The 27319-nt window shown below is 46.6% G+C and overlaps 1 protein-coding gene across 1 annotated transcript in view; it reads right to left on the bottom strand.

Moving 5' to 3' along the window:
* plxna2 (plexin A2) overlaps nucleotides 1–27319 on the bottom strand; it is a 196252-nt gene that overhangs the window by 151191 nt on the left and 17742 nt on the right. Inside the window, exons 2-3 of the mRNA XM_061074305.1 lie at nucleotides 16016–17334; nucleotides 10198–10380 (exon numbers count right to left, since the gene is read on the bottom strand). Coding sequence (XP_060930288.1) covers nucleotides 10198–10380; nucleotides 16016–17203 — 1371 coding nt within the window. The 5' untranslated portion in view covers nucleotides 17204–17334. The remainder of the gene's footprint in view (nucleotides 1–10197; nucleotides 10381–16015; nucleotides 17335–27319) is intronic.

The following is a 27319-nucleotide window of genomic DNA, read 5'->3' as shown; positions in this document are numbered from 1 at the left end:
ATGGGATGCAATCAACAGGGTAATTTGTTTCCTAAAAGAAATGGACGGCATCGCCAATCACACATCTAATGAATAAACTCAAGTGTTGTGCTCAGACATTAAAAGTGATCTGTGTGATAAATTAATGAAGAAGTAGCGCACAACATATTTATGGACATATGTGATTCTGTCTTTGTGTCTGTGGGGATTGAGCTCGATTGGCATGGATGCATACACCTGCATATCTCGCGGCTAAATGAAGCCTACATGTATAAAAATCCATCTGAAGTAAAATGCATGCGCTGTACGAGTATTTGTCTCTCGTTGTTAGATAATGAAAAACACTTCCTTCGAGACACTGGCAGAGAAAAGAGCAAGCAATTAGAGGGAGAGAATGGAGCGGGAGAGACAGATAGAAGGGGAGAAGGCAACGGAGAGCTGTTTGAATGTGATTAATGAGATCACTGCAGGGTAGGCGGCGTCATTAGAATAGACTGCTGCACAGAGGAGGAGGAGGAGGAGAAGAGGGTGAGAGACGGAGACGCAGAGAGAGACAGGAAGAAAGAGAGAGAGAGTGAGAGAGAGAGGGACTGAGAGAGAAGAAGAAAAGAGGAGGAAAATGAGAGGGGACAGCCGGGCGACTGACCAGGCGACATTTAACTCACTGCTATGAAAAGAAAGAGGGAACGAGAGAGGGAAAGAGAGGGAGAGAGAGAGTAAATCAGCGAGACTAAGAGGGGAAGAAGCAGATATAAGGTTCGGATGAATGGAGCAGCAGGGGCTCTCAGTCTTCCACTGGCCTTTTAACAGTGAAGTGTTTAGAGAAGCCTGGACCAGGTCTGGCGGAATGAGAGGCTTGTTCTCTGAAGACAGACAAGAAAGACACGGCCTGCTGCCGCTGCCGCTGCCGAGGCCCGGGGCTGCTGCCGCTGCCTCTCTATCTGGCTCAGGTTTAAGAAGAGAGCAAGAGCAAGGTCAAGTGGAGGCCGGGTTGATGAAGGTCCGCACCTCAGTGAACACACTAGTCACGTGGTTTAAGTTCTAAAGCGTCTATGGAAACGACTTTCAACACACAAATACCGTTTGCAAACACAAAAACCTGTTTCCTCAAAAGTCCCAAATCTGTAGAGCCGCAGGGTCCAGGTGGAATTTCCAGGCTCTGAAGTTCCACATGAAGTTGCGTTGTGCTCGGACCCCCTGCTGATCAGCGGGTGTCCCCCCCACAAACTACACAGCAGATGTTCAGTGAGCACTTCACACTCCCGCAGGATCATATTTATTATCACTCCTGTGGAAGCCTCCAAATAAAAAGCAGCTTTATTTGCACTTGTCCGAGCGGTTTCTGCTTCTTCCTGCACGGACAGTCGCTCCCATCCTCCTGGCAAAGCGCTGCTGGTCGTGTTGGGAGAGTAAACTGCTCATTTACTAGCAAAAAATAATTTCTGCAGGCTACGCTATCGGCCGCCAGCTGCTGCCGGATGCGTCGCTTAGTTTAACATGATTACAAAGACTGCAGGGAGAGTCCTGAGCGCGGCAGTAACAGACGCGTGTCGGCAGCCGTCGGTTCAGCTGCCGACGTCTTCACGCTACTCGTCATGATGTCATTTTGGCTAAAGTGTCGGTGGTCTGTGTGTCCAGGAGGACGGTTTCAATTTCTTTTTGGAAACACGACAGACAAAACACAGCAGACGATCAGAGTTTAACAACAGGATGGTTTCATTAGTTCTGTGTGGGATTAATTAACCAGTCGGAAACAAGGTTGTGTGGAAGGTTTTAAGGATTCAGAGAGAAATAACAATTTGTGACGGCGATAATTAGAGAGAAATTCTACCTGTTGGTTCCTGCGACTGAGCATTTCTAAAGTAATTATATTTCTGGTTAATGTGAGTCATACAGGGGAGATATTTAATAAAGCCATTAAAATAATTTGTTGTTCGTGGGGTTATTTAGTTGTAATCCCTTGAGAAAGCTTTACTGACCAACTATACAACAAGTTTATGAAGTGAGCAGTGTCTCACACATCAAGGTTAGTGAGTGTGTGTCTGTGTGGTTTTTTGGGGGGGGGGGTGCAGGTGACAGGACTCATTGGTTCTGTGGGAACAGGTTGGGCTTCCACTCGGTTGTTGCCAAGGGCCTCAGCTGTTGCTAAGGACATCATCCTCAGTGCCAGTTAGGACCTCGTCCCCTGTCTCGCTCTGTGGTCTGTCTGCCCATCTGTCTACAGCTCTGTCCCTCCATGTCTGTCCTCCCCCACCTGTCCTCTTCTCTCCTCCTCCTTCCTCTCCATCACCAGGTGGAAAACCCAGGTGTGACCAAAAGGTTGGAGAAGAGGGGACAACTCATCCGCTCGGCCGATCCCTCGCTTCCACATGAATAACCAAACTGGGCAAATCCCGACCACACCAAAGCAGAACCTGGAGGAGCCGAGCAGGTGAGCGGCCTCTGGGCTCGGGTCACGTTCCCTCTGAGGGCCGACCAATGGGAGGAGTCAACTCCCTGAGGCCCATTGGGGGGCACAGTGTAGAGATGGGGGGGTTGACCACTTGTCCACCAGGGCCCTGGAGGAGCAGCTGCCTGTATTTACAAGCCTTTCAAGTCCCCACGATCAGCTGCGGCCCTCAGCAACTCTCCAGCACCGTCGCCCACGCTGCCAATCCGGCCCGGTTGGAGCCACATGTCACAGCCGTGGCCTCGTTCGCTCACAATAACCAGTTCCACAGTTTGTCCAGTTAAACACCTGAGCCACTTCCTTTTCAAGTTGTTCCCCATCAGCTGCCGGGGGCATCATCCAAACCATTGCCTGATTATTTATCAGGGCATGATGGGAAGATTCAATTAGGCTGAATGCGACACATCATCGTTAAAGGCTCGAAGGATAAAGAGCCGGAAGACATTTCCTTTCATGAATGGTTTACTGCAGATACAAGCCGCCACTAATCAGCCCTCTTGCTTCAGTTCAACACAAACATCCACCAACATCATGTGTGGGGTTTGAATAGGGGAATCTCTGCATGCAGCGCAGATTAGAAAAGGAAATAACAGCCGAAAACTACTGGAAGAGAAGTATTTGCATCTTTTTGTTGGTTTGTTTGGTTTGTACCCAAACACTATAACACGGATATCCACGGAATTGTGTGGAAGGGTGGGACAAGAGCCAAGAATAAAACAAAAATTGGGGGGATTTCTTATCACAAACTTAGACATTTTCACAGATTCCCCAGGGAATAAAGCATCAATCTTGATCAAAAAGAAATCAGGCATATTTAGAGGAATGATAATTATGGTGCGACCATGCGAACCATGCTGTGAACGGATCCGGTCCTGTCTACATCCAGGACATGGTCAAACGTTGCACCCCAGCCCGTTCACTCCGCTCTGCTTCGGCCAATCGGCTCGTTGCTCCTTCACTGCTAAACACTCATCAAAATCACGACTGTTTGCTGTCCTGGCTCCTAAATGGTGGAATGAGCTCTCTATCGACATCCGGACATCAGAAAGTTTACACATCTTCCGCCTCAAACTAAAAAACCCACCTCGTCCGACTATACCTTGAATAAAAAAAATGAAAAAAAAATTACTAACAATTTTTGAAACTAACAATTTAGTAGCACTTAAATGGCACGTACTTATAGCATTTTGTAGTTTTGCTTCATTTTTGAAGAAATTGTACTTTCTTGATCCTTAATGACTTTTATTCCACCCCCACACCTCTAGGATGTGTTAAATTAACACATTATATCATATCATATTATATTATACTGCATTACATTGCATATTGCAATATGACACTGTTAACTGTTTTGCATTTAGCATTTCACTTTTTACTTCACTTTTTATTTTTTTGTATATAGTTTTATTCAGAAATGTTTATCTCAAAATAAATGTTACTTTGTATAAATATTGGTAAAAAGTGAGTAAATAAGAAGTAAACAGTGAGTAAATATATACTGGTTTCCCATTTTTTATTGCTCTCCTTTGCATGTTGTATTTATTGCGTTTTTATGTTTCTATGTTCATTGTTTGCACCAATATCCAGAGCAAATTCCTTGTATGTGTGAACGTACTTGGCAATAAAATACTTCTGATTCTGATTCTGATTCTTGGTTTGTACCCTCGGGGTTGAATGCACTTATTGTAAGTCGCTTTGGATAAAAGCGTCAGCTAAATGAAATGTAATGTAATGTAATGTAAAGGTGAATAAGCAGGTATGTTCCCTCCTTGAAACAAACCGTATACATATATTATTTGATGTCATTGCTTAATTACTTAATTCCGTATTTGAATAAATAAGCCTTGATGTGAGTAACTGAGGGTAAATATCTGGGGATGCATCTCTTTGGTCTCGGGTTCGATAGCACTTAACCTCTGCTGGTGCTGCTGGGAACGCTGGGAAACAGGATCTTCATTCTCGCTGACTCTGATGAACAAGGTGAATCCAGAAAGGAGGCTCGGCTCAGCTTCCTTTAACCTCCTCATTCATCTGCTGCTGGGACGGCTCTTTCAACATCCGATTTTACATGTGCGGCCGTGCCCTTCGTCTCTATCTATATCAAAGGCAGTGCCGCCCCCCCCGCCCCCCCGCCCCCCCGCCCTTCTCCTCCTCAATGCCACAGTTGCTCCCCCGTGTGGGATATGTCTGCTCTTAAGTACACTCTGCACAACGCGCAGCCAATTCCAATTTAGATGATGTAATCCTTCGGTAATGTGTGTTCAGAATAAATCGCCTATTTCAAATCATTTGACCCACGGAGCTGAGCTGCAGTCGTTTGCTCTGGAGATACAAACGAGAGATAATGTGGATGACGGAGTTCGGAGAGAATCTGTGTAAATCTACTTTTTCGTTTCACTCGCTGGAACACAAGCTCACTGGAAAACACTCTGACGTCAGCCGGGAGCAGACTGCAGGTCGAGTTTTTGCTCCCGATTGGAACTGGTTTCGCTGAAGCTAGAAAAAAGTCCACGGACCTGGAATATTGATCGGCCTCAGAGCAGCTTTCTGCTGAGGTGAACATCTCCCGCCCTCCACAATCAATCACTGCCTCCGGGGGTGCCACCCAGGAGTCCACAACCCGTTTCTGAAAAGCCGCCTGACACTCATGCTACACATATAACACGTAGCTGCTGTGCTGTGGCACGGTGGTACCAGGCTTCACTCCAGGTCGGGAATGAGAACCCTGCACCTTCACACACGTGTCCTACATCACACAGTCAAATCCCTTCACGCCCTGCTCACGCCACGTGACTCAAGGCTCTTATATACTTCTACGTTCTCCGTTTCTCGGGGAGAGCTCCACGGGGGGCAATGGTCTTTTTGATTTTTACTAATCCGACCACTGTACGTCGAAAAAAATTCACCGCCAAACCCATAGGTGGCGCAACGGAAGACGAGCTCAGAGAAGCCTACCCCATTTGGGAAGAAGAAGTCCACGTGTGTCTGTTTATCTCTATCGGCTCGTCCCCACACACTGAACCATGGCAACTAACAGAACTAAATAAAGTGACACCCAGCAGGTCAAAATGCTGATGTAATCGTTTCTTAGCGCAGCGGTTCCCCGGTCTTGTTTCCGAACTGTGTTGCTGATTCCACAGCTTGAATCTGCTTGAGGCTACATGTAGCTAGAAGCTAACCGGACCTAGCTCCCCCCCAGCTTCCACACACAGTCAGCAGGGACTCCCGGCACTAACTACTACTATCCAGTGTTTGCTTCTAGCCTGACGGTATTATAGAAACAGTGTCATGATAGAAGTGGAATTAAAGTCGTGACGGCGGGTTCTTACACATATTACCACCTCAGTTAGCATGGTGGCTATCCTAGCCTGCTAGCGCCGTTTTGAAAGCTCGTCATAACCGTCTGTGACCGTGCACACATGCCGTCAGTGCTCTAACGAGCCACCGTCAGCCGGACAACTCCGCTGGATTAACACACACGTCACATTAATCGTAGAATCATAGTTGTGTTTGGGTTAGCTGTCAAGCAGGACGTTTGAGGCCGGAAATGACGTCGAACAGAAATGACGTCGTACGGAAATGACGTCATACGGAAATGATGTCGTTCGCGGACCAATCACAGCCAAGAGCGGTCCGTCGGGTCTCCAACATGAAGACGGAGAGTCAGAAAAATCAGACGTGTACGTAAAGCTCTCCGACGCGCTCGGAGAGGGCGTTCCACGACGGATTGGGCGGTCTTATCTATCCGTTTTACAAAATACGCAAAAGCATAAATTGGCCTTCACACCTGCAATGTTATTGTCTCCTGCCGTCTGATACTCTGTTTATGCATCCTCCTCACCTTAGCGTCTGCTGATTCCCCCCCCCTCTTAACCCCGCTCTCACAATCAATCCCCTGCTAAACCCCTGCCACTGGCAGCGGCAGCCGCCAGCGCCATCCCTCCTGCCGCACACTGTGCTCCTCCTGCAGAGCCGAGGAAACAGCAGCGTATACAAGGGCCGGTCTGCAGGGAGAGAGAGAGGGAGAGGCGGAGGGGAGGATGAGGAGCGGGATTGAATGGGGAAGCGGGATATGGGGGGGGGGGGATTCTTTGGGAAGGGAGCCAATCCAATTACAGGCAGCGGTGCAGCCCTGGTTTCTTTGGCGGCACTAAATTCACATTTCAACAGTCTCTTCCTCGCTCCTCCAGCTCCTTCTCCTTCTGCCTCTGCCTCTTCTTGAAACTCTTTTGGTTTATATATTTTTTTTTTCCCTCTCTCTCCATCTGTCCGTCTCTCTTAGTTGCATTAAAAACAAAAAAAAAAAAAAGAGGTGAAGGTATGGAACCGTATTACCAGCGAAGCATCAAATCGTGTCGCCCTGCAGCTGCGTCATGCTCCGATCCGGAGGAGGCCTGCAGCACCTCCTCTTCCCCAGCTCCTTGTGTCTCAGACAACACTGAAGGAGCTTATCAGCTTCCTGCAGAGGAGCTGCAGACAGGGGCCGATCCCTCTGCCCCCCCCCCCCCCCCCCGTGACACCTGAGAGAGAGAGAGGAAGGCACCTTCGACGAAAACACCTGCACATTCCAGATGCACTGAAACACATTTTGTCCACATAACCGACTATACAGACTATTTAACTAACTCTAACTTGCCTCCTCACCTTAACCTGAACTCAAAACATCGCTTAAACTTATATGATTAACGTTTATGGAGATTTTATAGGGAAGTGTCTGCAGGTAGTACCTAGACCTCACGTACACCCCCACCTTAACAGTGGCAGTGTTGATATGCAGCATTAGTGATTATTTAAAAAACCAAGGCTCTCTTCTTCCACACTGTTGCAGTATAAATGTGGTCATTGTCTCTTTCATGCACATTTGAGGAACAGTCCATGCTGGTCGAATCAATCGTTTTCATGCAAATTCCCAACATGTCCTTGTCCAACTTGTCGGACTCGAATGCAAATCTTCTTGTTAGCTGCTGGCGGCGCCTGGTCTCGTCACGCCATTTCAAACAAATCAGGTTCAGATAGAATCCAGCAACTAAACACTGAAACAGGAGCAGACACCAGAAGCACCGATGAACTTGCAGTACAAAGAGTCTGCGGTTCCAGTTCTGTGAGATAATCAATGTTTCATTCCTCGTTACTCTGACGATATGAATGCATCATAATGTTGAGAGACAGTTTTCATGTCATCTTTTGAAAGAGTAAATTCCCTGCCTCTCCTCATCTGCGAACACACATTGTTGTTCTTACTGTATATGTTGTTGTTTTGTTTTTATGTACAGTGGCAATTTCACCAGAGTTACTTTTACACACAACAACACACACACACACACAGCTGTTTTCCTTGTTAATGAATATTGTGTGTACTCTACAGGTTGAACTCCCCGGTCACCGCCTATATTCCAGAAAATCTCCCCACCTTTGTACTCACTGTATATATTGTTTTGTTTTATATTGTTTTATATATATTTATATATATATATATTGTTGTTTAATGTCTGATTGTTATTTATGTAGAGTGCAGTAACCACACCAAGGCAATTTCCTGTATGTGCAAATATACTTTGGCATTTAAAAGAATTCTGATTCTGATTCTGATTCTGATGAACGGAAAACTCCATACTTGTGAATATTGTAAAATAACAATATTCTCTCGAGCTGAATTCTCTTCTTCGTGTTCTGTCCTGGCCTCTGAATCAGGTTTCTTATTCTCTAGCTGCCTTTCTCACATCCTGGTTAATTCCAGCCCATGTTAGCGTTACTGTGGTTACAGTCATGCCCCTGTGAAGAGTACACAGCAGCCCACAAGGCTACTTTGCATGGTTTCTCATATAGGGATAGGAAAGAGAGATAGAGGACTGGGGGGGGGGGGGGGGGTGGGGGAGGCAGGTGGCAGCGGCAGACACGAGAGTGGAGAGACGGAGGATAAAAATAATACACTGGCAACAGCAGCACAGTGGGGACAACACATTGTTCTGTCTCATCTAATGTAACCAAAGTAGAAAGAGGTGGTAAATTATTAAACAGCCCAAACGGGAGATTACATTCGAATGAATATTCTCTCCACCGCAGTCAGATTGGTGTATTGATTTAATTATGAATAGATGGAGACCAAAAATAACTCCGGCCAGCACCGTTTGTGTTGCAGTGCCAGTAAATGAAATCACAAAGGAACTGGCCAAAAATCAGGTATCAAAATGGTTTGAGCAGCTCTCCTCCTCCTCCTCTCGGTGTCGTTCTCTGAGCTGGATGCAGCTGTTAGGAGGAGCAGGGGGGGGGGGCAGTGATGGCCCTGTGACACACTCCTGCTGTCACTCAAAAACAGCAGCCCCACGGGAGGAGGAGCCAAGCGAATACTGACAAATCCTTCCACCAGCTGTCTGAACGTGATCCACGGATCCTCGTCAGTGAGCAACACAAACACAACACAACACACGTTATCTGCATCCACACCAGAGGTGTCAAGTAACAAAGTAAAAATACTTTGTTACCTTACTTAAGTAGAAATGTTGGGTATCTATACTTTACTGGAGTATTTATTTTTCAGACGACTTTTTACTTCTACTTCTTACATTTTCACGCAAATATCTGTACTTTCTACTCCTTACATTTAAAAAATAGCCTCGTTACTCCTATTTAATTTTGGCTTGTTTTCATTCCGGTTTGTCATCGTTCAAAAACACACACAAAAAAAGGCAACACGACCCTTTTACGACTTTTACTTCCTCTACATAGTCATGTTTGATTATTGGTAGTGTTGAGTCCAAAGGTCTCTTCAAACAATATATGTATTTGCATTGTAATAAAATGTTATAATTTTCAATGGGCATATTTGCAGTTGAAACGGGTAGCCTAGTGCATCCCACATTTTTCAACATAACATTTTAATATAACATTATAGTCATAGTGGCCTTTAGAAAAATGTGTTTTTTGGAGGAGGGGGGGTAGTGCACTATAGGCCCCTGAGACGCGGCTGAAGAGTTTGTCCTTAATGGAAAAAATGTTTCCCTTACATTACTTTTACTTTTTGATTTAAGTAGTTTTGAAACCAGTACGTTTACACTTTTACTTAAGTAAAAAGCTTGAGTTGATACTTCAACTTCTACAAAAGTATTTTTAAACCCTAGTATCTATACTTCTACTTGAGTAATGAATGTGAATACTTTTGACACCTCTGATCCACACACACGCATTGAACATTCCAACATCCCACGTGCAGTCCAGGCAGCAGCTCTCCGGAGAGACGTTTGAAATGAATCAGTAAAACACAGATATTTCTGACAGAGCTCACTTTCCTCAGTCGATATCTCACCTGATGCCTTGTTTCAGAGTGAAACCTGTGATTATGAACCGGACAGCAGCAGGTGTCCTGGTTCTCTCACCTGCACTGGGAGGTGGAGTTCATGGACCTGCTCTCTCTCTTTCGCCTCGCAGTGTGCCACAGGCAGAAAGGTGCCTATTAAAATTAATGGGCCAGTGCAGGTTATTCAACACTGCAACACCGGAGCTCACATAACAAGGAGCTGGTAATAACCACTACAGTGAGCTGGCCGTCGCCATTACGCCTCTCCGACGCTCTGACAGCCGGCATTAAATATTAAGGAGATAAGTTTCCCTGTGACCATGATCCATCTGCACGGAAATAGGACCACTTCCCAGTGTCTGTGCCCCACGGACCCCTGGACAGGCCCGAGTCCTTATGTATCCCGGTGATGGAGTGAGCACATGTCTGCTGCTGGAGGCCGAAGAAGAAGAAAAGGAGAGGAGCTGGCACTCACCTTCTTTAGCCGTCCGCTCTTGGTGCCCACGAAGGCCACGCAGAAGCCGTTGTAGACGTAGGAGGTGACAGAAGTCATGCGGTCGCGGGTCTCGGTGTAGAGCGTGTGACCGGTGACCAGCTGGGAGCCGCCCAGTGGCTGGTTGATGTCCAGGCCGCAGAAAGAGTCGTCGATGGGAACCGGCTGGAGGAGCACAGGAGGCACACAGGTTAGAGAGCCAAGTGTGAGTACACGACAAGACAATTAATAAAAGTGACACACAAAAAAAGGAAAAAAGGTGATAGGGAGTGTGTGTCACATCTAGGGTTGCAAAATTCCGGGAATATTCAAAGTTGGAAACTTTCCATGGGAATTAATGGGAATTAACGGGAATATAGGGGAAGTAACGGGAATAAACGGGAATATAGGGGAAGTAACGGGAATAAACTGGAGATGTTGTGGGTAATTTATACTAACTGTATTTACCTTGTCATATACAGACATAAATATAAACATTTTGTTTTGTCATAGGCTGATTTGAGCCCTGAGGAAACTTTGGGCACTTGACTATATGCTTCTGCATCGTTGTGTCATTCTTAACATAGGTCTTTGCACAGTATTTGCACATGTACACAGCCTTTCCTTCTACATTGGATGAGGTGAAATGTCTCCACACATGACATAGTGCACGTGGCATTGTTCTGTATTGAAATGTAGTACAGGAAGAGGGAGGGATTGACAGACCATAGAGAGCCAGACTTAGAGAATAAGACATTAGGAGAGAGGAGGAGCAGAAAACTATGAAACACTCAGTAAGGAGGAAGAAGAGAAGGTGACAGACTGAGAGCAAAGGGGTCAAAGTTGTCCGAGACGGGAATGAGAGGGTGAGAGAGGTGAGTGTGAGGAGGGAGGTCTGGAACCGGGCGGGGGTGCAGCCGTGAGTCTCCCAGCCAGACAAACGTTTGCCTCTCTCTCTTCCACTCAGCAGACATGTTCCAGCTCCGCCTGACTGAGCTCCACCTTGCTCTCCCCCTGGCTCATTACCCCGGCCTATCATCACATCTCTGAGAGACGCACCCTGCATGATAACTACACACGCTGGCAATCACCGTGCAACGATAACCATGCAGCGCTGAAATATGCATGTATGCATACGTGTCTGTGCGATGAACTGTATTTACAGATTCGGGCAGAAAATAATCCGCCCGGGGGGTAAAAGTCTTGTGACTTTGGACTTCTGAGGAACATTTAGGCGGTCGTTATTTTTTTGGCTTTGAGCGAAGATGAAGATGAGATCATGAGACGAGAGACGACAGGGAAGGCGGAGGAGGTGAAGAAGGAGCAAGACAGAAGAGTGGGAAGGCGGAGGAGGTGAAGAAGGAGCAAGACAGAGGAGGTTCTGGTGTGGAATCAGGTCAGCGGAGACAGTCTGGCCTCAAAACGCCACGTGGAGTAAAGTGAGACGGTCGGACAGGCCTGCCATGTATACATCCCATAGTCTCTTCCTCACTAACTCTACCTTATTCACCCTGTATATATATATATATATATTTCCCCTTTCTCCAACCCCATCTCATTAATTCTCTTTCTGTCAGTATCTCCTGTCTGTCTCGTCTCTGTGTCCCTGTCAGAACGGTGTGAGCGGACCACGTTGAGTGACATCTCCCGCTATAGAGGATGGGGGGGTGCACTAAGGCTGCAGAACCGCTCACTTCTATGCACAATACCATGAGCAGAGCAAAGGCAATAATGCTGACAGGGAATAATCGCCTCCGCTGGTACAGTCACGCCTCCCACTTTATGGCATTTCCTTTTTATGTCCCTTTGCCCAAAATAGCACAGAGCCATTGTGCTGTACTCCACTGCTTAAATTATCCTTGACTCTGCTGGTGGTACAATTAAATGTGCTGTACATAACTGGTGAATGCTTGTTTTAATTTAAACATGTGCTGACTACTAGGGTTGCAAAATTCCGGGAATATTCAAAGTTGGAAACTTTCCATGGGAATTAACGGGAATTAACGGGAATATACGGGAATTAACGGGAATTAACGGGAGTTAATGGGAATTAACGGGAATTAATGGGAATTAACGGGAATTAATGGGAATAAACTGGAAATGTTGTGGGTAATTTATACTAACTGTATTTACCTTGTCATATGCAGACATAAATATAAACATTTTGTTTTGTCATAGGCTGATTTGAGTCCTGAGGAAACTTTGGGCACTTGACTATATGCTTCTGCATCGTTGTGTCATTCTTAACATAGGTCTTTGCACAGTATTTGCAAATGTACACAGCCTTTCCTTCTACATTGGATGGGGTGAAATGCCTCCACACATGAGAAAGTGCACGTGGCATTGTTCTGTAGAATAAGATGAGAAAAAAGTTTGTAAAAAAACGCTAATGCAATGCCAGAGATATAAATAGTTAGCCAAACAATTGGAATCTTCTGTAAACATATTTTACAATTGATGGATAAATGAATGGAAATAGGCTAGATGAACAGATGAACAATCAAGAGCTCAGCGTTTAATTTGCATAGTTGTTGTTTTTTTCAAAATTCCCAAAATTCCCAGGCTTAATATTCCCGTGGAAAGTTTCTGGAAATTTACCAGAAACTTTCCTGCCCCTTTGCAACCCTACTGACTACACATGCTCCCACGGAGAACGGACAGGAAGGCGAGCAGCCGAGCGGCTCTCCAGACTTGGGCTTATCAATATCTGCTCCCTCACATGCAGCAGCCCCTCCACACATGGTCTGCTGGGCTCCAGACCATGTGGTTCTGATTACATCTAGACTGTTTAGATGATGTACACTTAGCAGACTTGGCAGCCCACCCGAATCCCCCCCCCCTGGGCTCCGTGCGGTTGCGTTCTCTTGTTCACCTTCTTGCAGATGTTTTTTTGTTGTTTTTCTCCTCACAAATCTCGTGGGTTTTTACCACAGTCTCTCACACAGATGACATTGATTACTGTTAGCAGGGCTCTGGAGAGACTTAAAAAAAGAAGGAGACTGTTACTCTGCGTGATTAGTTCTTATTGAGCAACTCACAATACGGCATAATATTTAATCAATACGGAGCAAACAGTTGTAGCCGTGGCCGGCTTCGACAGTAAACTGCATAATCGTGTTTAACTAGAACATCAAGTGCTTTACTTTGTGTGGAATGGGAATGACTGATGAATTGGATGTGACAGGATACCTTCGCTCCCAGGGTGTATCGCTGTGTTATCAGTAGCCGCTCCCCCCCTTGCTCTCACGAGTCGTTAATTAGCTGCTGGGGCATTAGCAAGAAGCAGGAAAGGACGATAGCGTTTTCGCAGACACACAAACAGCCCGATACCGAGAGGATTCTATCACGGCTCGGGTCCGTGGACGTGACGACGGAGGATCTCCAGATGGCAGGAGGCTGGACGGCTGGGCGATAAATCTTTGACTGGCTGCCGTGTCCGAATCCCGTGGCTCCGGCCATCAGCTCCATTCCCCCGGCCTCAGCCTTGGCCTGGGAGTGAGCGTGCACACAGGGAAATGTCTGCAAGACGGGAAATGGGAGCTGGGGGTGTAATTAAGGTTCTCGGGCTTTGAGCTCGCTGGCTACCTGCTGTTAGCTCGGACCGGCGGACTGGCGCTCGGGCTGCGTGTGTAATTTACTCCGAAACCGAGCGAGGTAGAGTCAACGGTTAGCAAAAAGGGAAAAACCAACATTCTCCCGGAGTTGGTTTAACCTCGATTCACCTCATATTCGGATGAAACTCTAAAAATACCTCACGCTGAGTCGCGGGGACATATTTATATAAGAAAGAACATATGTGCACTTTAGAGCAGCCGTGCGGCTCCAGCAGGGGATTACAGGCAAGCAGACAATGTGAGCATGGTTGACGTCTTCAGTTGTTAAATGTAATTTGTATAGGCTTTAAGAGTTCCTCATCCATTGACATCTATCTGCATAATCCATGTTATACTATGGATTTAGCGGCTGTTCATCGAGCACAAGGACACGGTCTTAAGGAGTGTATTTTACATCTTCTTATCTACGTGGCTACACAAAGCGTGCGTGTGGCTGTGGTGTGTGACGCAGGAGAAGAGCTGGATGTTATTGGCAGTGTGCGTGTGTAAAGAATGCAGTGGGAGGTGCAGGTTCCCAGGAATTGACTGGAGCATTCGGAGATGATTGGGGGATTCTTCTGGGAAACTGGAGACAGGTTCTAATCTGAGCTCCCGCAGTTAGAGAGTCCCACTTCGCCACTGTCATCGCTCCACGCCACCGGTTCTCCGTCCACCTCCTTCTCGGCCGAGCTAATAAAACCCAACAGCGCTGGTTTGATCCCGACATTCACCTTTGACATTGTGCTAATGGGGACTTTACTGATTTTAATAAGAGCGGCCAATTAAGAGACTCTGGGGGGGGGATTATCGACAAAGGAGGCTGATCAGAGGCTGTCAACATGCTGAGAAGAGGGATACCATTAAACATTAATACTGAAATAAAAACCAATACACACACTCAGCAAACACAAGCCTTTCCTGCACACATGCAGACACACAACACACCAATTCTAAATGACTTGGTCATACGTTTAGCTAGTCATTAATTCTTAATGGGCTTTTTTTTTACCCACTTCCTGATAGCAATTACTGACTGAAACCACAGAGGACAGAGACAGCCTCTTGGGAATAAAGGGAAATCAAGAAACTTAATTCCACATGACAACATGTAACAGATACATGGCCTTGTAGTATTATAGGATAATTGGCGATATAGAAGGAAGAGGGTGGTGTGTGATCTGAGCGTCAGAAGCAGAGTAAGTTGAACTGCTTCTCCTTGTTCTAGAAGGAGTGTGTGTTTATTTATTCTGAGCTCAAGCTGAATAAGATCACTTTGATGATTAGAAACAAAGAAACATGTATTTTTTGACTTTACAACACACACTTTGAGATGTGATAGCAATTCAAAAGCATTTCCTGATCGCTGCTGAGTTTATTTTCTTTACAGCACACGCCCTCAAACTTTGAACGCTGCGGTTTCTCGGCTCATTGAGACGCTTCGGTCAGTCTGCTCCTGTTTACTATCTGGTTTTGGGGAAATAAACAAGTCGTAGATGTTGTTGGACCTTTGTACGATTACAGCCACTGAAATGTAGAGTTCATTAATGACTCTATGAAAGTTTTACCCCTCATCTGTCGGCTGTGTTTGCTCATTGTGGGAACTGTTGGGTTTGGCTTGATAATAACATTGATAACATATTGAACTTAATCTATAAAAGAACCTTAAGAAAATTCATGGTGTGATTTTGCACAATAGTAAGGGCATTTTAGCAGATATTTGACCAATCTGGGAACTAAATCCTTGCCAAGAAATTTCTTCACAATTGTGTTTAGGAAGGTGTGTAATATCATGTCTTAAAATGTTGAAATTAAACTCCCCTGGGAAACCTCCTAAAAAATTGCTCAAAGTTGGGGTACCTGTAACCGATTTTTGAAAAATCGAAAATGTTAAATTTGGCTTTAAGTAACTTGTGAGGGGTCAAACTAGGGTTTTTTCATGATTCTGAGTTGATTGCAAGCATTAGTTTTTCACCAAAACCACTCCTTAGTGCAAAAACAGCCAAGGGACAAGGGACTGCACGTCAGAGAGATCATGTCAAATCTAAAATATCAACTAATTTCAATGACAACAGGACCACGGATGAATAATATGTATAGGAAAGCAGAAAATAACCAAATTAAGCACATGGAAGAGATATATTTCAATCTTAAATTCTAGATTCTAAATGAGTAAATGAATGTGAATCTGCGAGGATGTTCTCAAAGCATTACTTGTCAGTGTGACTCACCGCTTTGGTGCACTGCACATCCTTCCCGAGCAGCCAGTTGAGCTCCAGGTTTCCTTCTCCCTGGTAGCAGGACTGCAGGCGCTCCTTGATCCGTGCGTTTATGTCCCGGATGGTGAAGACGCAGAGTGCTGAGTCATCTGGCGGCTGATGGAACTGCTTCTGGCCCTTGGAGAAGATGGTGAAGAGCACGTCATCCTGGGCACCGATGCCCAGCGAGGCGGCCAGGACGCGCCCCGGCTTGCCGAGGTAGGCCGCCTGCAGGAGCCGGTACTCGATGCCGTTCTTCACGCAGCCGATGGGGAGGGAGACGTAGGAGTGGAACTTGCGGTCGTCCTTGCAGAGGCGGACGATGCGAGAGGTGTAGAAGAGGTCGTTGGTGGAGCCGCTCGAGGACATGCTGTTCTCTGGGGTCTCGGGCTGGACAGTCAGGAAGTAAACAAAGCTGCCACTGGCAAAGCCGTAAACATAGTAGATATCAAAGTGGGCGACCAGGGCCAGTGTGTCCGACGGTATCTTGATGAGGGACGACACAAAGTCCGTGTGCAATTCATAGTCGAGCATAGCCGAGGATTCTGGGTCCCGGGGCAGCTTCCGACTGGAGATGGTGGGGAAGTAGTCCTGTTTCCCATCTACAGCTGTGCCGATGAACAGGGTCCCGTCCTGCCCCTGTGAAGGCACGATGACCCCATACATGGTCCCAGTCTGGTTGACGCTGGAGAGGTAGTGCTCTTTCTTATGAGACGGCTCCACTAGGATGAAGAGGTCGTCCAGTCGGAGGAGTTTACAGACGCCCTGGTAGAGGCTGCCGCAGGCCAGCAGCCGATTCTGAGAATAATCGATGAGGAGGAGCTTGTTGACGTTGTTGGTGGAGACGAGGGGCTCAGAACACGGCTGGACGATCAGCGGGGGGTAGCAGGCCTTGTTGTCGTCCTCCGGGCCGGTATCGTGGGACACCAGGAGGGTCAGGTTGCCTGAGAGCTTGTACACACGGTTGACCGCTCCAATATACAAGGCCCCTGTGGTTTGGTGGACCGTCAAGTGGTTGAAGATCCACTCCCGGCGCTCAGGGTGGAAGTTGGTGAACGTCGGCCCACTGCACCAGACGGGGGATGCCAAGAGCCAGAGGACGAGCAGAGGAGCTACACCCTGAGGTGAGAAAGTCCTGCGTGTAGCCCGCCGGCCCTCCATGTCGAACGGGCCTGCCAGGGAGGTGCAGAGGAAGCAGAGAGAAAGGGCGAGCGGCAGAAGGGAGGAGACCTTCGCCTTCTTGTTGTCAGAGGCGAATTCTTTCCAAACTTCGCAAAGGTCTTCACATGTTTCTGGAAAAGAAAACAAGGGGAGAACAGACGTTAGACATCAAACAGTGACTCACATTGCATACACAGGAAACACATGTGAACGACTGGGAGAGAGTCTTCATTAAAGGTGCTTGAAAGGTCAAAGGTCAGCTCCAGCGAGGCGATGAGCTCGTGGAGGTTTAACGAGACAATTGTCGGAAACCATTATGGTGCACATTCCTGAGGAGCTGCTGGGCCGAGTGGGACGACGCAGGAGAGAGAGGCAGGTTAGAGCGGAGGAAATGAGCCTGACCTGACTCACACTGAGGCTGTCACACAATGAGCAAGAGGTTTCTAAGAACCTCAGACTCTCGTAAAGCCTTGGACTGACCATTACAATGTATCTAAACCTATCTACATACCAAAGTTACATATTGATACGTATACATGTATCGATGTGTGTATAATCAGGATTTCAAATAAGGATTTTTTGGATGTTTGGCTAAAAACGTTCAATAATAATATAAATAATCTTCAGGAAATATGACACCAACAATAACCACAATACTTCTGCATTAAATTACAAAGCAGATTCATTTTTACACATCAGCTGAAATCTCTCTGTTCTCCACACAAGCAAGACAATAAATATGAAATGAAAGCAATAAAATAAGATATACAGTAGTAATAATACTGATTAGTGGTAGTGCAAATTTTACAAAATGTATCTAAATGATCTAAATACCAAAGTTATATATTAATACGTATACATGTATCGACGTGTGTATAAACAGGATTTTAAATAATGATTTTTTTTGGGATGTTCGGCTTTAAACGTTCAGTAATAATAGAAATATTGATAAAAAGTGAGTAAATAAGAAGTAGACAGTGAGTAAATATATACTAGTTTCCCATTTTTTATTGCTCTCCATGCATGTTGTATTTATTGCGTTTTTATGTTCTATGTTCATTGTTTGCACCAATAACCAGAGCAAATTCCATGTATGTGTGAACGTACTTGGCATTAAAATACTTCTGATTCTGATCTGATTCTGATTCTGAAATAGTCTTCAGGAAATATGACACCAACAATAACCACAATACTTCAGCATAAAATTACAAAGCAGATTCATGTTTACACATCAGCTGAAATCTCTGTGTTCTCCACACAAGCAAGACAATAAATAAAAAAAGGAATATAAAAAGGAAAAATGAAACGAAAGCAATCAAATAAGATATACAGTAATAATAATACTGATTGGTGGTAGTGCAAATATCACAAGGTGTGATTTTACGGCAGCATTCACCTCCCATCACCATTTTTCAGTCCAAACCATCAAAACAACAGCCCGAGTCATTTCTCCATTTTCCATATTTATCTGTTAAAACATACAACAAGCAAAACTCTGCATCCACAGCCCCATGCTCAGTGATCTCTGTCCACGAGCCACAGACCCAGAGACACAGCTCGGTGCCGTCTGTCCCCAGGACTTCATTATCCCGTCCACTGGAAAGGAAGGCCTGGATCTTATTACTGGAACAAGTGAGAACAAATTGGGAGCCACTTCCACGTGCCCCTCCCCTCGCTCCCCCGGCCTTTTAAGGAATCTGAATCTATTAATTATTCTTTTGTAAACATTGCTTTTGTTTTGTTTTTTTCAATCCTTTTATTCTATCCATCTCTGGCTGACAAGATCAGATCGTGGAGGGATTAACCTCTGGGGGGCACAACAGTCATCTTGTGAATGAATCAGCCACGGTGTCGCATCTGCACACATGCTTCCTCATGAAAACATCCCCCCCCCCAAGGAATATACAGTACATGTGTGTGTGTGTGTGTGTGTGTGTGTGTGTGTGTGTGTGTGTGTGTGTGTTTGTGCCTCATATCCCCAGTTTTATCAGTTCACTCTATCAGAACCGAGGAGTGTGAGGGGCTAACAAGTGGAGACAATGGTGGCGCTTCCCCCAAAATCAAGTATGATTAGGCGTAGCGATCCAACAAGGGTAATTACTGTGGAGCTGGAGGAGGTAAAGGGATGGGGGGGGTGGGGGGACGCTGGGGGGACGCTGGGGGGGCTTGGACGTGTCAGAGTCGGCCCGACATCGTTTGTCACGGCTCCTGGATTTGCATTCGCAGCAGCGAAGGCACCGAGAATCAAGGGTGAAAGATGTGGCTGGAATATATAAAAAAAAAAAAAGCCAACTCGCCTTAAATTAACAAGAACTTGCAGTTGAAGATAGGGAGGGAGGGAGGGAGGGAGGGAGGGAGGGAGGGAGGAAGGGAGGGAGGAAGGGAGGGAGGAAGGGAGGGGGGGGTTAGGAGGAGAGATAGTGCTCATCCCGGCTCCTGCAGCTACTGTGTGTGTCTGAGACAAGTTTGATTTGCGGAGGCGGTTTGGGGATTTGGCTCTGAACCGTGTCCTGCCCCTCCCGCTGCCCCCTGTCCAAATCCTGTAATGGCCACCCCCCCCCCCACCCCACCCCTCCCTCCCTCCCCCCTTGTGATCAACGGGTATGCTACTCAGCTCCGACTTAAATATAGACCCTCGGGGGGAAGCGTATCGATCCGCGTGTCCATAAACACTGGTCCTCAGGCCCGGTCAAGCTGTTCTCCTGGCGTGTGTGCAGGCGGAGGTGTGGGAGGTGCTCTGTCCCGGGAGCAGTTTATTAGCATGGTCATAAAAGTGCCACTGCCGCCCCCCTCCATCCCCCACCCCCCCACTCAGCTGCCTGTGTGCTGCCTTGCTCCTTTGTGTGGGTTTGTACTTGCTGGATGTGCAAAGTGGATCCCTTTGGTGGTGTAATCAGCCTCCTGCTGAGGCGGCTTCTCACTCGAGCCCTGCAGCCTTTTGCCCTTTGGAGGCTCCGCTGCACCCCCCACCCTTTAATCGTATATATGTGTGTGTACAACATTTACTCCCATCCATCTTTCATTCCTCTCCCTCTTTCATTCCTCTCCTCTTCCCTTGTCGTCGTTGGAAGAAATATCTGCATCTCTCCCTCGTGTGGAGGCAGCAGCTGCAGAGAGGGAGCCGGTGAGCGCTGTAAATAAAAGCCTCCACAGAGGTGATCCATTCATATTGCATTCGGTAACAGAAGGGAGAGAAGTCTTTGTTTAAGTTGATTGCATGACCGACTCTTTGTTGCACTTGACAGAGTCGTCTCTGTGCTGTGCAGCTGAGGAGGAGACTGGAAGAGAAAAGGAACAACGGCACGTCACCTCTCGTGCGCTTCGGTTCAAAGCTGCGTCGCCTTTTTCTCTTTTGTTTATGAGGAGTCAGAATTACCAGGAAGGGAATTAACATATAAATGCAACCAGGAATGATTCACGCTAAATCATAGTCACCTACTGACCTAGAAAATGAAGAGGGCATGACTGTGTCGGCAGCGCAAAGATTTAAGGTTTTTTTATTTTGTCGGCAGCTTTGAAATTTGAGATCCTGGTTTTTTTTTGCAACGATGCTGCGGCTCTAACAACAACAACCGATATTATCGATATCAATAAATCAGCTTCTGCTCTAACGCACGATAAAGCAGACGCCTGTCGCTCTCTGACAAACACCAAACACAACTGTTTCAGAGTGTTGACACATCACAACCCAAGTCGTCGCACACAGGCAGGAAACATTGACTGGCGTGATGACAAACTGTCAGCTGCTTCAGCGTGTTACATCACAGAGGAATATGAAATGCAAGGGGGGGATGAAAACCCCCCAAAAAGACGTAAAACATCACGGGCCATTGTCAGTAGATTTCCATCCTAACGCTCATCTGACAATCTCTTTGGCAGACATGCAAGGCAAAAGGAACACGGAGTCGAGAGACACAGGGAAGAACTCGCATTCCTGCGCACACGCAAGCTGTGATCATGGCCTGGAAGGAAATACAGATTTTTTTGCAGAACTTCCATTCATAATGAATAGTTAGGCTCACAAAACGCTGCATTGGCAACACTCAGCCCGGCTGCTTCTGAGCACTCGTTAAAACAAACTGTTCCCGCTGGCCGGCTGGGTTCTGTCACCGAGTCTGGCTGCCGGTTCCTCTCGCTGATGTTTGGGTGATTTCCCCGGCCGCTGGGCAAGACGCTGTGGTTTGCATTTTGTGAAAAGATGCTGAAGGACGGAGAGGAAAGGCCAGACGTGAGAGAATGTGTAATGATAAGCTATGCAAACCGTGGCTGTGGCTTGTGGAAACAACAGCCTGAGGCCAGAGCAGCAGCCAGCGAGCAGAATCAGGGAAGAACAGGATTTGGGAAGTGGCCTCTGGAGCAGGAGCAGCTCTAAACCCCCCCCCCCCCGGTCACCCTGGAACAGACAGCAGCTCTTCTGGTTTTTTGTGCCTTTTTGATTTTTATTTCCTTTTTGTCTTTTCACTAAGCCTCTTAACAATGAAGACAAATTTGCTTGATCTCCTGAATTCGTATTTACAGCAATTGTATCGCGGGAGATAAAGAACATGGAGCATAATCCATTTACGGTGCTAAATCCATTGTTGTCAGATCGGAAAAGGAAATGGGAGATCATAATTTCATGCCTCGGATTAATGTGTTATTCCCTGAGTGATTAATGTAAAGCGTGAAATCTTAATGCGTGAGTAAAAGTGATACGCCGCGAATCAAAGAGACAACTCGGAACAAAAATCAACAACCCGGCGAGTGAAAAGGTTTAAAACGTTTAATATTACGCTCATCGCGTGGTGAGCTTCTCAGTTCATGTGGACGTTTGCACGGTAAAAATAGAAATTTTTAATCTTCTTCCCTAAAGGGAGATCTTCTTATATAGGAGACTATAAAAAAGCGATTACAGCGGTAGAGGTTAGTCCATTAGTCTTCTCTCTTTGCTGCTATCAGGAGTGGAGATAACGAGAGGAATCGCTGGCATCTTGAGTCTCTGAGCTCAAGTTATATTTATACACTCTTTTGTCTCAATGTGAAATAAAATTCTCTGCTCCAGTGCCGGATAAATCAGTTTCTGCTTCCGGGAGGAAAAAAACTCAGCACATCAACTCTGCGTCCATCCTTCCATCCTTCCATCCTCCCATCCTTCCATCCTCCCATCCTTCCTTTCATCCCTCCTTCCATCCTTCCAGCCACAGGAAGGGAAATGACATGAGGGGCGGAGAGGGATAACACCCTCAGAAACCACGAGCCCTCCAGTCGCTGCTATCGCTCCTCTCGCTGGAAAGTAGCTGATTACGCCGAATAATTCCGTCTGTGTGAGGAAAGTGGGATCAGCGCCGCGAGTGAAGTGCTCATGTAAAACCATTTTGTTTTTGTTTGTCTTCACACGTATGTGCAGAGTCAGATCTACGGCAAAAAAAGAGCTGTTATCTAAAGGTGCACGGTAAATTAATGTGCACTTCTCCACGATTAAGCAGGTGCTGTACGGCCACTCTCACAGAGCATCCTGTGTTTAGTAGCACTATCTTTGTTAGTGACCCACATCAGCGCACTCGCTCACGACCGTCAATTGACTTCCGATGAATTGCGCCGACATAAGCAAACTACTTCCCTGCACCTCGGCCTCTCGGAGTTATTATTCCGATGGACAAAAAGAGATTATTAAAACCGGCCCCTCAGAGATCTTCTGCAGAAAAAAAGCGTGTCATCGTGACGCAGGAATCATCCAGTCTCACCATAGCTGCTTATCCCTGAATGCAAACAAGGGCACGTGTGTGTAATCTTTCCTTCCCTCCACCACCCACCCTCCCTCCCCCCCGCTGCACACACTTCAAACTCTGCTTGAGCAACAACACACTGGTATTACGCCTAAAAATCTGTGACAATCCACTGAGAGAGATTACTCTTGTTATTCTTATGCTAATGAGTTCTGTTTCCCCTCCCACAGCCGCCGCCTCCTCCCAACACACAGATGCACAGACATTCACTTGCCTGCTCTTGAACGAGCTCACGCAGACACACACACACACACACATCCTCAATCAAAGGCTTGCACAAATATAGACAGGGGCACATCCAGCGTAGACGTGCATGAATTAAACTCCTATTTCCCCCCCCCAATCCTTGTTTCCGCTGACACAACAACCAACAGCCTCCATGTGCTTTTCCCCACTAAATTGTATGTTGAGTCCTGAGGCGTGATCTTCTGCAGGGCAAAACCCACCACCCGCGCCGATGTGGCGTGCGCCTCATCATCGCTGTCTGTCATCCTGTGAAAGCGTCTTTCTATTAGGAGGCATTTCCATAAATCTAAATTGTAAAGGGCCTCAGCGAGAGGAGAGGGAATCCTCAGTGGGCGAGGAAAAACAAACCCAGCAGGATGTCACTGGAGGCCACGGGATCCGATATCTCACCTCAGCTCGCGAAACACAACGCGACTGCATCAGCCTCTCCTGACTGACGCCGTTCACACCTCAGCCAATCGGACGCTCTTCAATATTCCCCTGTCACTTTGAGAGTCAATAGAGAGGTGTAATGAAAGCCGTAATGTGGAGGGATGGCAGTTGTGCAGCAGCAGCATGAAAGGTAAAGTACCTGTGGTGAATCTGTAAATGAATTACAGCTGTATGAATTATTTATAGCTGCAGACATACACAATTGTAAAAAAAAATCCTACCATTCTGAAGCTTTGTAATATCCTGCAGTCCAAAGGAATTGAAAGTAATATCTCAAATTATCGCTGCTGTTATGTCAGAGTTACGAGACAGAAACGGGCGTAGTGTTGAATCTGTGAACTTTAAGCACGACACTGAAAAGTTAACGTGTTTTTTTTATCCTCATATTTATATCAAAGTCTACTGACTTAAATTAATGATTCCAACTTCAGTAAAGCGGATTATAATTCATTTAATTTCCTGTATGAGGTTGTTTCTTTGGTTTAAGAGTTGTTGAAGCAGACAAAGATACAGATGACATGAACCCAAACAAGGGCAGGCCACAGCACAACCCATGTGTGTGTGTGTGTGTGTGTGTGTGAGTGCAAGCAAGCAGCAGCATCACCATAGAATGTGTGTGTTTGTCTGTTTGCTCTTTTTGGTGTGTATTTGCTTTCTTTATCAACAGACCCTCCCTGCAGGAGTGTTATCTGCCTACAGCTGCACTCTTGCAAAAACAAGGCTTGGACTCTGACCTTCCGTGTGCAGTTACCCAATCAGAGAGGAAGCGCCAACGGACCGAACCTTCTGTCAAGTAATCACGCCAAAGCCACAGCTGAGCGCCACCGAACGGCAAGAGAGAGAGAGAGGACATGTGGGAGAGTAAACACTCGCTCCATGTGGAGTGTGTGTGTTTGTGTGTGTGGGGAAGGTTTCAGGTTCACAGAGGCAGATTAATGAAGAAAATCACATTTTAAACAAAATTCTTCCATTTCCATAACCACATATCTCCCAGTGCATTCGCTCACTCTCCCACTCGCTGCTTCACCATGTGTCTCACTCTCGGGATCAGAGCGGTGCCGGAGCGTTCGGCTCAGTGGCCGAGGAAGCTACTGCTGGAAGGACTGAGAGGAGGGAGAAGGATCGGGAGGAAATAGGAAAAGGGTAAGGCAAGCAATAAAATACATCAACTGAGATAAGAGGACGGAAAGAGTGAATGATGGCCTGTGAAAGCGGGTGGGAAGGAGAAAAAAATAACAGAGCAGCGCCCCCCCAGTTTGAGTGGGTGAGAGACAAATAGGGAGATGAAAGAAAGTCAGAGGGAGCAGGACGGATAGACGATTGGAGGAAGGAAGGAAGGAAAGAGGAAGGAAGGAAGGAAGGAAGGGGAAGGACTCTTGCAGACATGGCTCCAGCTGGGTAACAAGCCGTTGAATCCACGGTGGCAGCCACAACTCCAGAAGCTGGCACAGAACGTCCACTATTATCTGGAGCAAATTTACACAGGCTGCCTGGCACACTCAAGAGGGAGGAGAGGGAGGAGTGGGAGGAAAGGGAGGGAAGGGAGGGAGGGACGGGGGTCAAGATAAGGAAAAACGAGGGGAAGCGGAGAAGGAGAGGAACAGAGACTGAGCCTGTGTTATTGTTTTGGTCTGAACGTACATTAATATCCAGTTATCAGACAATGAGACGTGTTGTTTCACTCGGTAGTCACCAGGCGGAATCCAAAAAAAAAAAAACGGTTATGTAAGATTCTCAGGGGGGGGGGGTGCAGGCAAGGGAAAATATAACTGTCAGTCAAAGTAATCCCCTCAATTTCTGCTGCTACTGTTTCATCTAAGGAGTGTATGATACAGGCCTGGTGTGGCTCTGTAATCACCGGCTCCGGGTTGGCTAACACCCAAGCGCTGGAGAGGCAGCTCCAAACACACACTCCTCTCCTGAGCTCCTCCGGCACAAGAGAGAGAGGAAAACCATCCCAGTGAATCGCTGCGTGGCTTAAAAAATGGATGAGCTACACATGTGAGGAAGTATATTGTTTTTGAGTTGGGTGACACACGGGTTCGATGCCCGCGGACCAGCGCGGTGACGTAACGCCGACAACGGGACCGATGATGTAACGCAGACGTGTCAGCGCGAGTCCTCTCTGCTGCTGCTGTCAGCTGCTGGGACTCGTCTCATGATGAAATCAATTATCCGTCGATGCAATTAACATGACGGAGAGTTTGTGTGATCGCTATTCCCCCCCCCCACCGCTCCCAGTGCTGGACCAGTGAGCTGGCAGCACGCACGCCACTCACACCCAGCAACACGCTCAGCGACACCTGAAAACCCTCTGAGCCTTGTGAGCCTTCTGAGAGCTGAGGCCATGTGATGGAGGAGGAGAGCGTTGGCTGCCATGTGATGGAGAGATGGAGCTAATCGGAGTGTTTGTGCATGAACACGAGTTTCCTGTCTCTGGCTCAGCGTGCGTGTGACCAAACTCATCTCTCGGGCTCCTCCTCCTCTCCACCGGGTTAATGATCTCTGCAGGTAACCTCGCTCCTTCGCTGATTCTCCGACCTCCTCCTCAATAAACGTCCTCTGGTCCCTTCATTTAAGCAGTGGTTGACTGATTTGACAGACACCTTGCATTTGGAGAGAATTCGATTTATTCTAAAAGACAAGTTGAGGGACTTTGATCAAATCTGGCAACCTTTGGTCTCTCATCTCGAAAGAGAATCTGATTGAGTCCCTAGTTAGATGCACTCCTTGGGGGGGGGTGATGGGAGGGTACACACTGTTGTCTTTTTTCTTTTCTTTTTTGTCCTGTCCTTTTTGTTTCATCTGTTTTGTTGATGCAGGGCATTGCTTGTTTATTTACTGTTCTTTTTTGTCATTAGTCTTTTTTGTCAGGGATTACTTTTTCACCTTCTGTAAAAAAACAAAGGAAACATAACTGTCGACTGTTCATTTCTCTGTTATGTGATTGGTTTCCCAATAAACATATTTGAAACAAATAAACGTCCTCTGGTCCACTGCAGTTTCACAATGAACCAAAAATAATTTTGCACTAGACGACCCACGATATCGACTTTTATTTGTTTATGGTCAAATCTGCCCTCATTGTAAAGCAGAGTATTGATTGGTTCAGCCCGTGTTTGTCAAGTCCAAACTCCAGAGCAGGGGACACATCAGTCGGCTCAGGGTCGGCTGTGGAAACTTTCACACTCACACTCATGACTGTGATTTATTGCATTGGAAGCACTTGTAGGGAATTTAACCACCAACCCCAAACAACCCATTCTTCTCCCATCAGGACTGACTGAGAGAGAACAAGCATCATGACTTGACCTCACATTAAACCCACTTTTGAACAGACTCTCTCTTATATTGCCATTAAGACGCAGGGTTTGTTTCCACTGAAACAAACACAACAACATACATCTGCCCTAAAGCGTCATTTTCAATCACATGCCGGTGTTCCGGAATCAGACGTGTGACATTTGACAAAACCTCCTCTCTGGTCATAAGGGCTCCACATTTTACACAGTCATCGTCGATTCAGTCCTGTGACTACATCTGGAAGTCGAAACAACAACTCCACCAATTCCGTATTAGCACCTTTTATACAGAATGGCACAGCAGAATAAAGGCATATCGGTGTTGCATTGAACAGACTTTGGTACGTACGACTGTCCGCCCGACATCAGTC

The sequence above is a fragment of the Limanda limanda genome, chromosome 7 (assembly GCF_963576545.1).
Source record: "Limanda limanda chromosome 7, fLimLim1.1, whole genome shotgun sequence".
Classification (NCBI taxonomy): domain Eukaryota; kingdom Metazoa; phylum Chordata; class Actinopteri; order Pleuronectiformes; family Pleuronectidae; genus Limanda; species Limanda limanda.
Note: the sequence above shows the minus strand (reverse complement) of the source record. Positions and strands in the feature narration are given on the sequence as shown.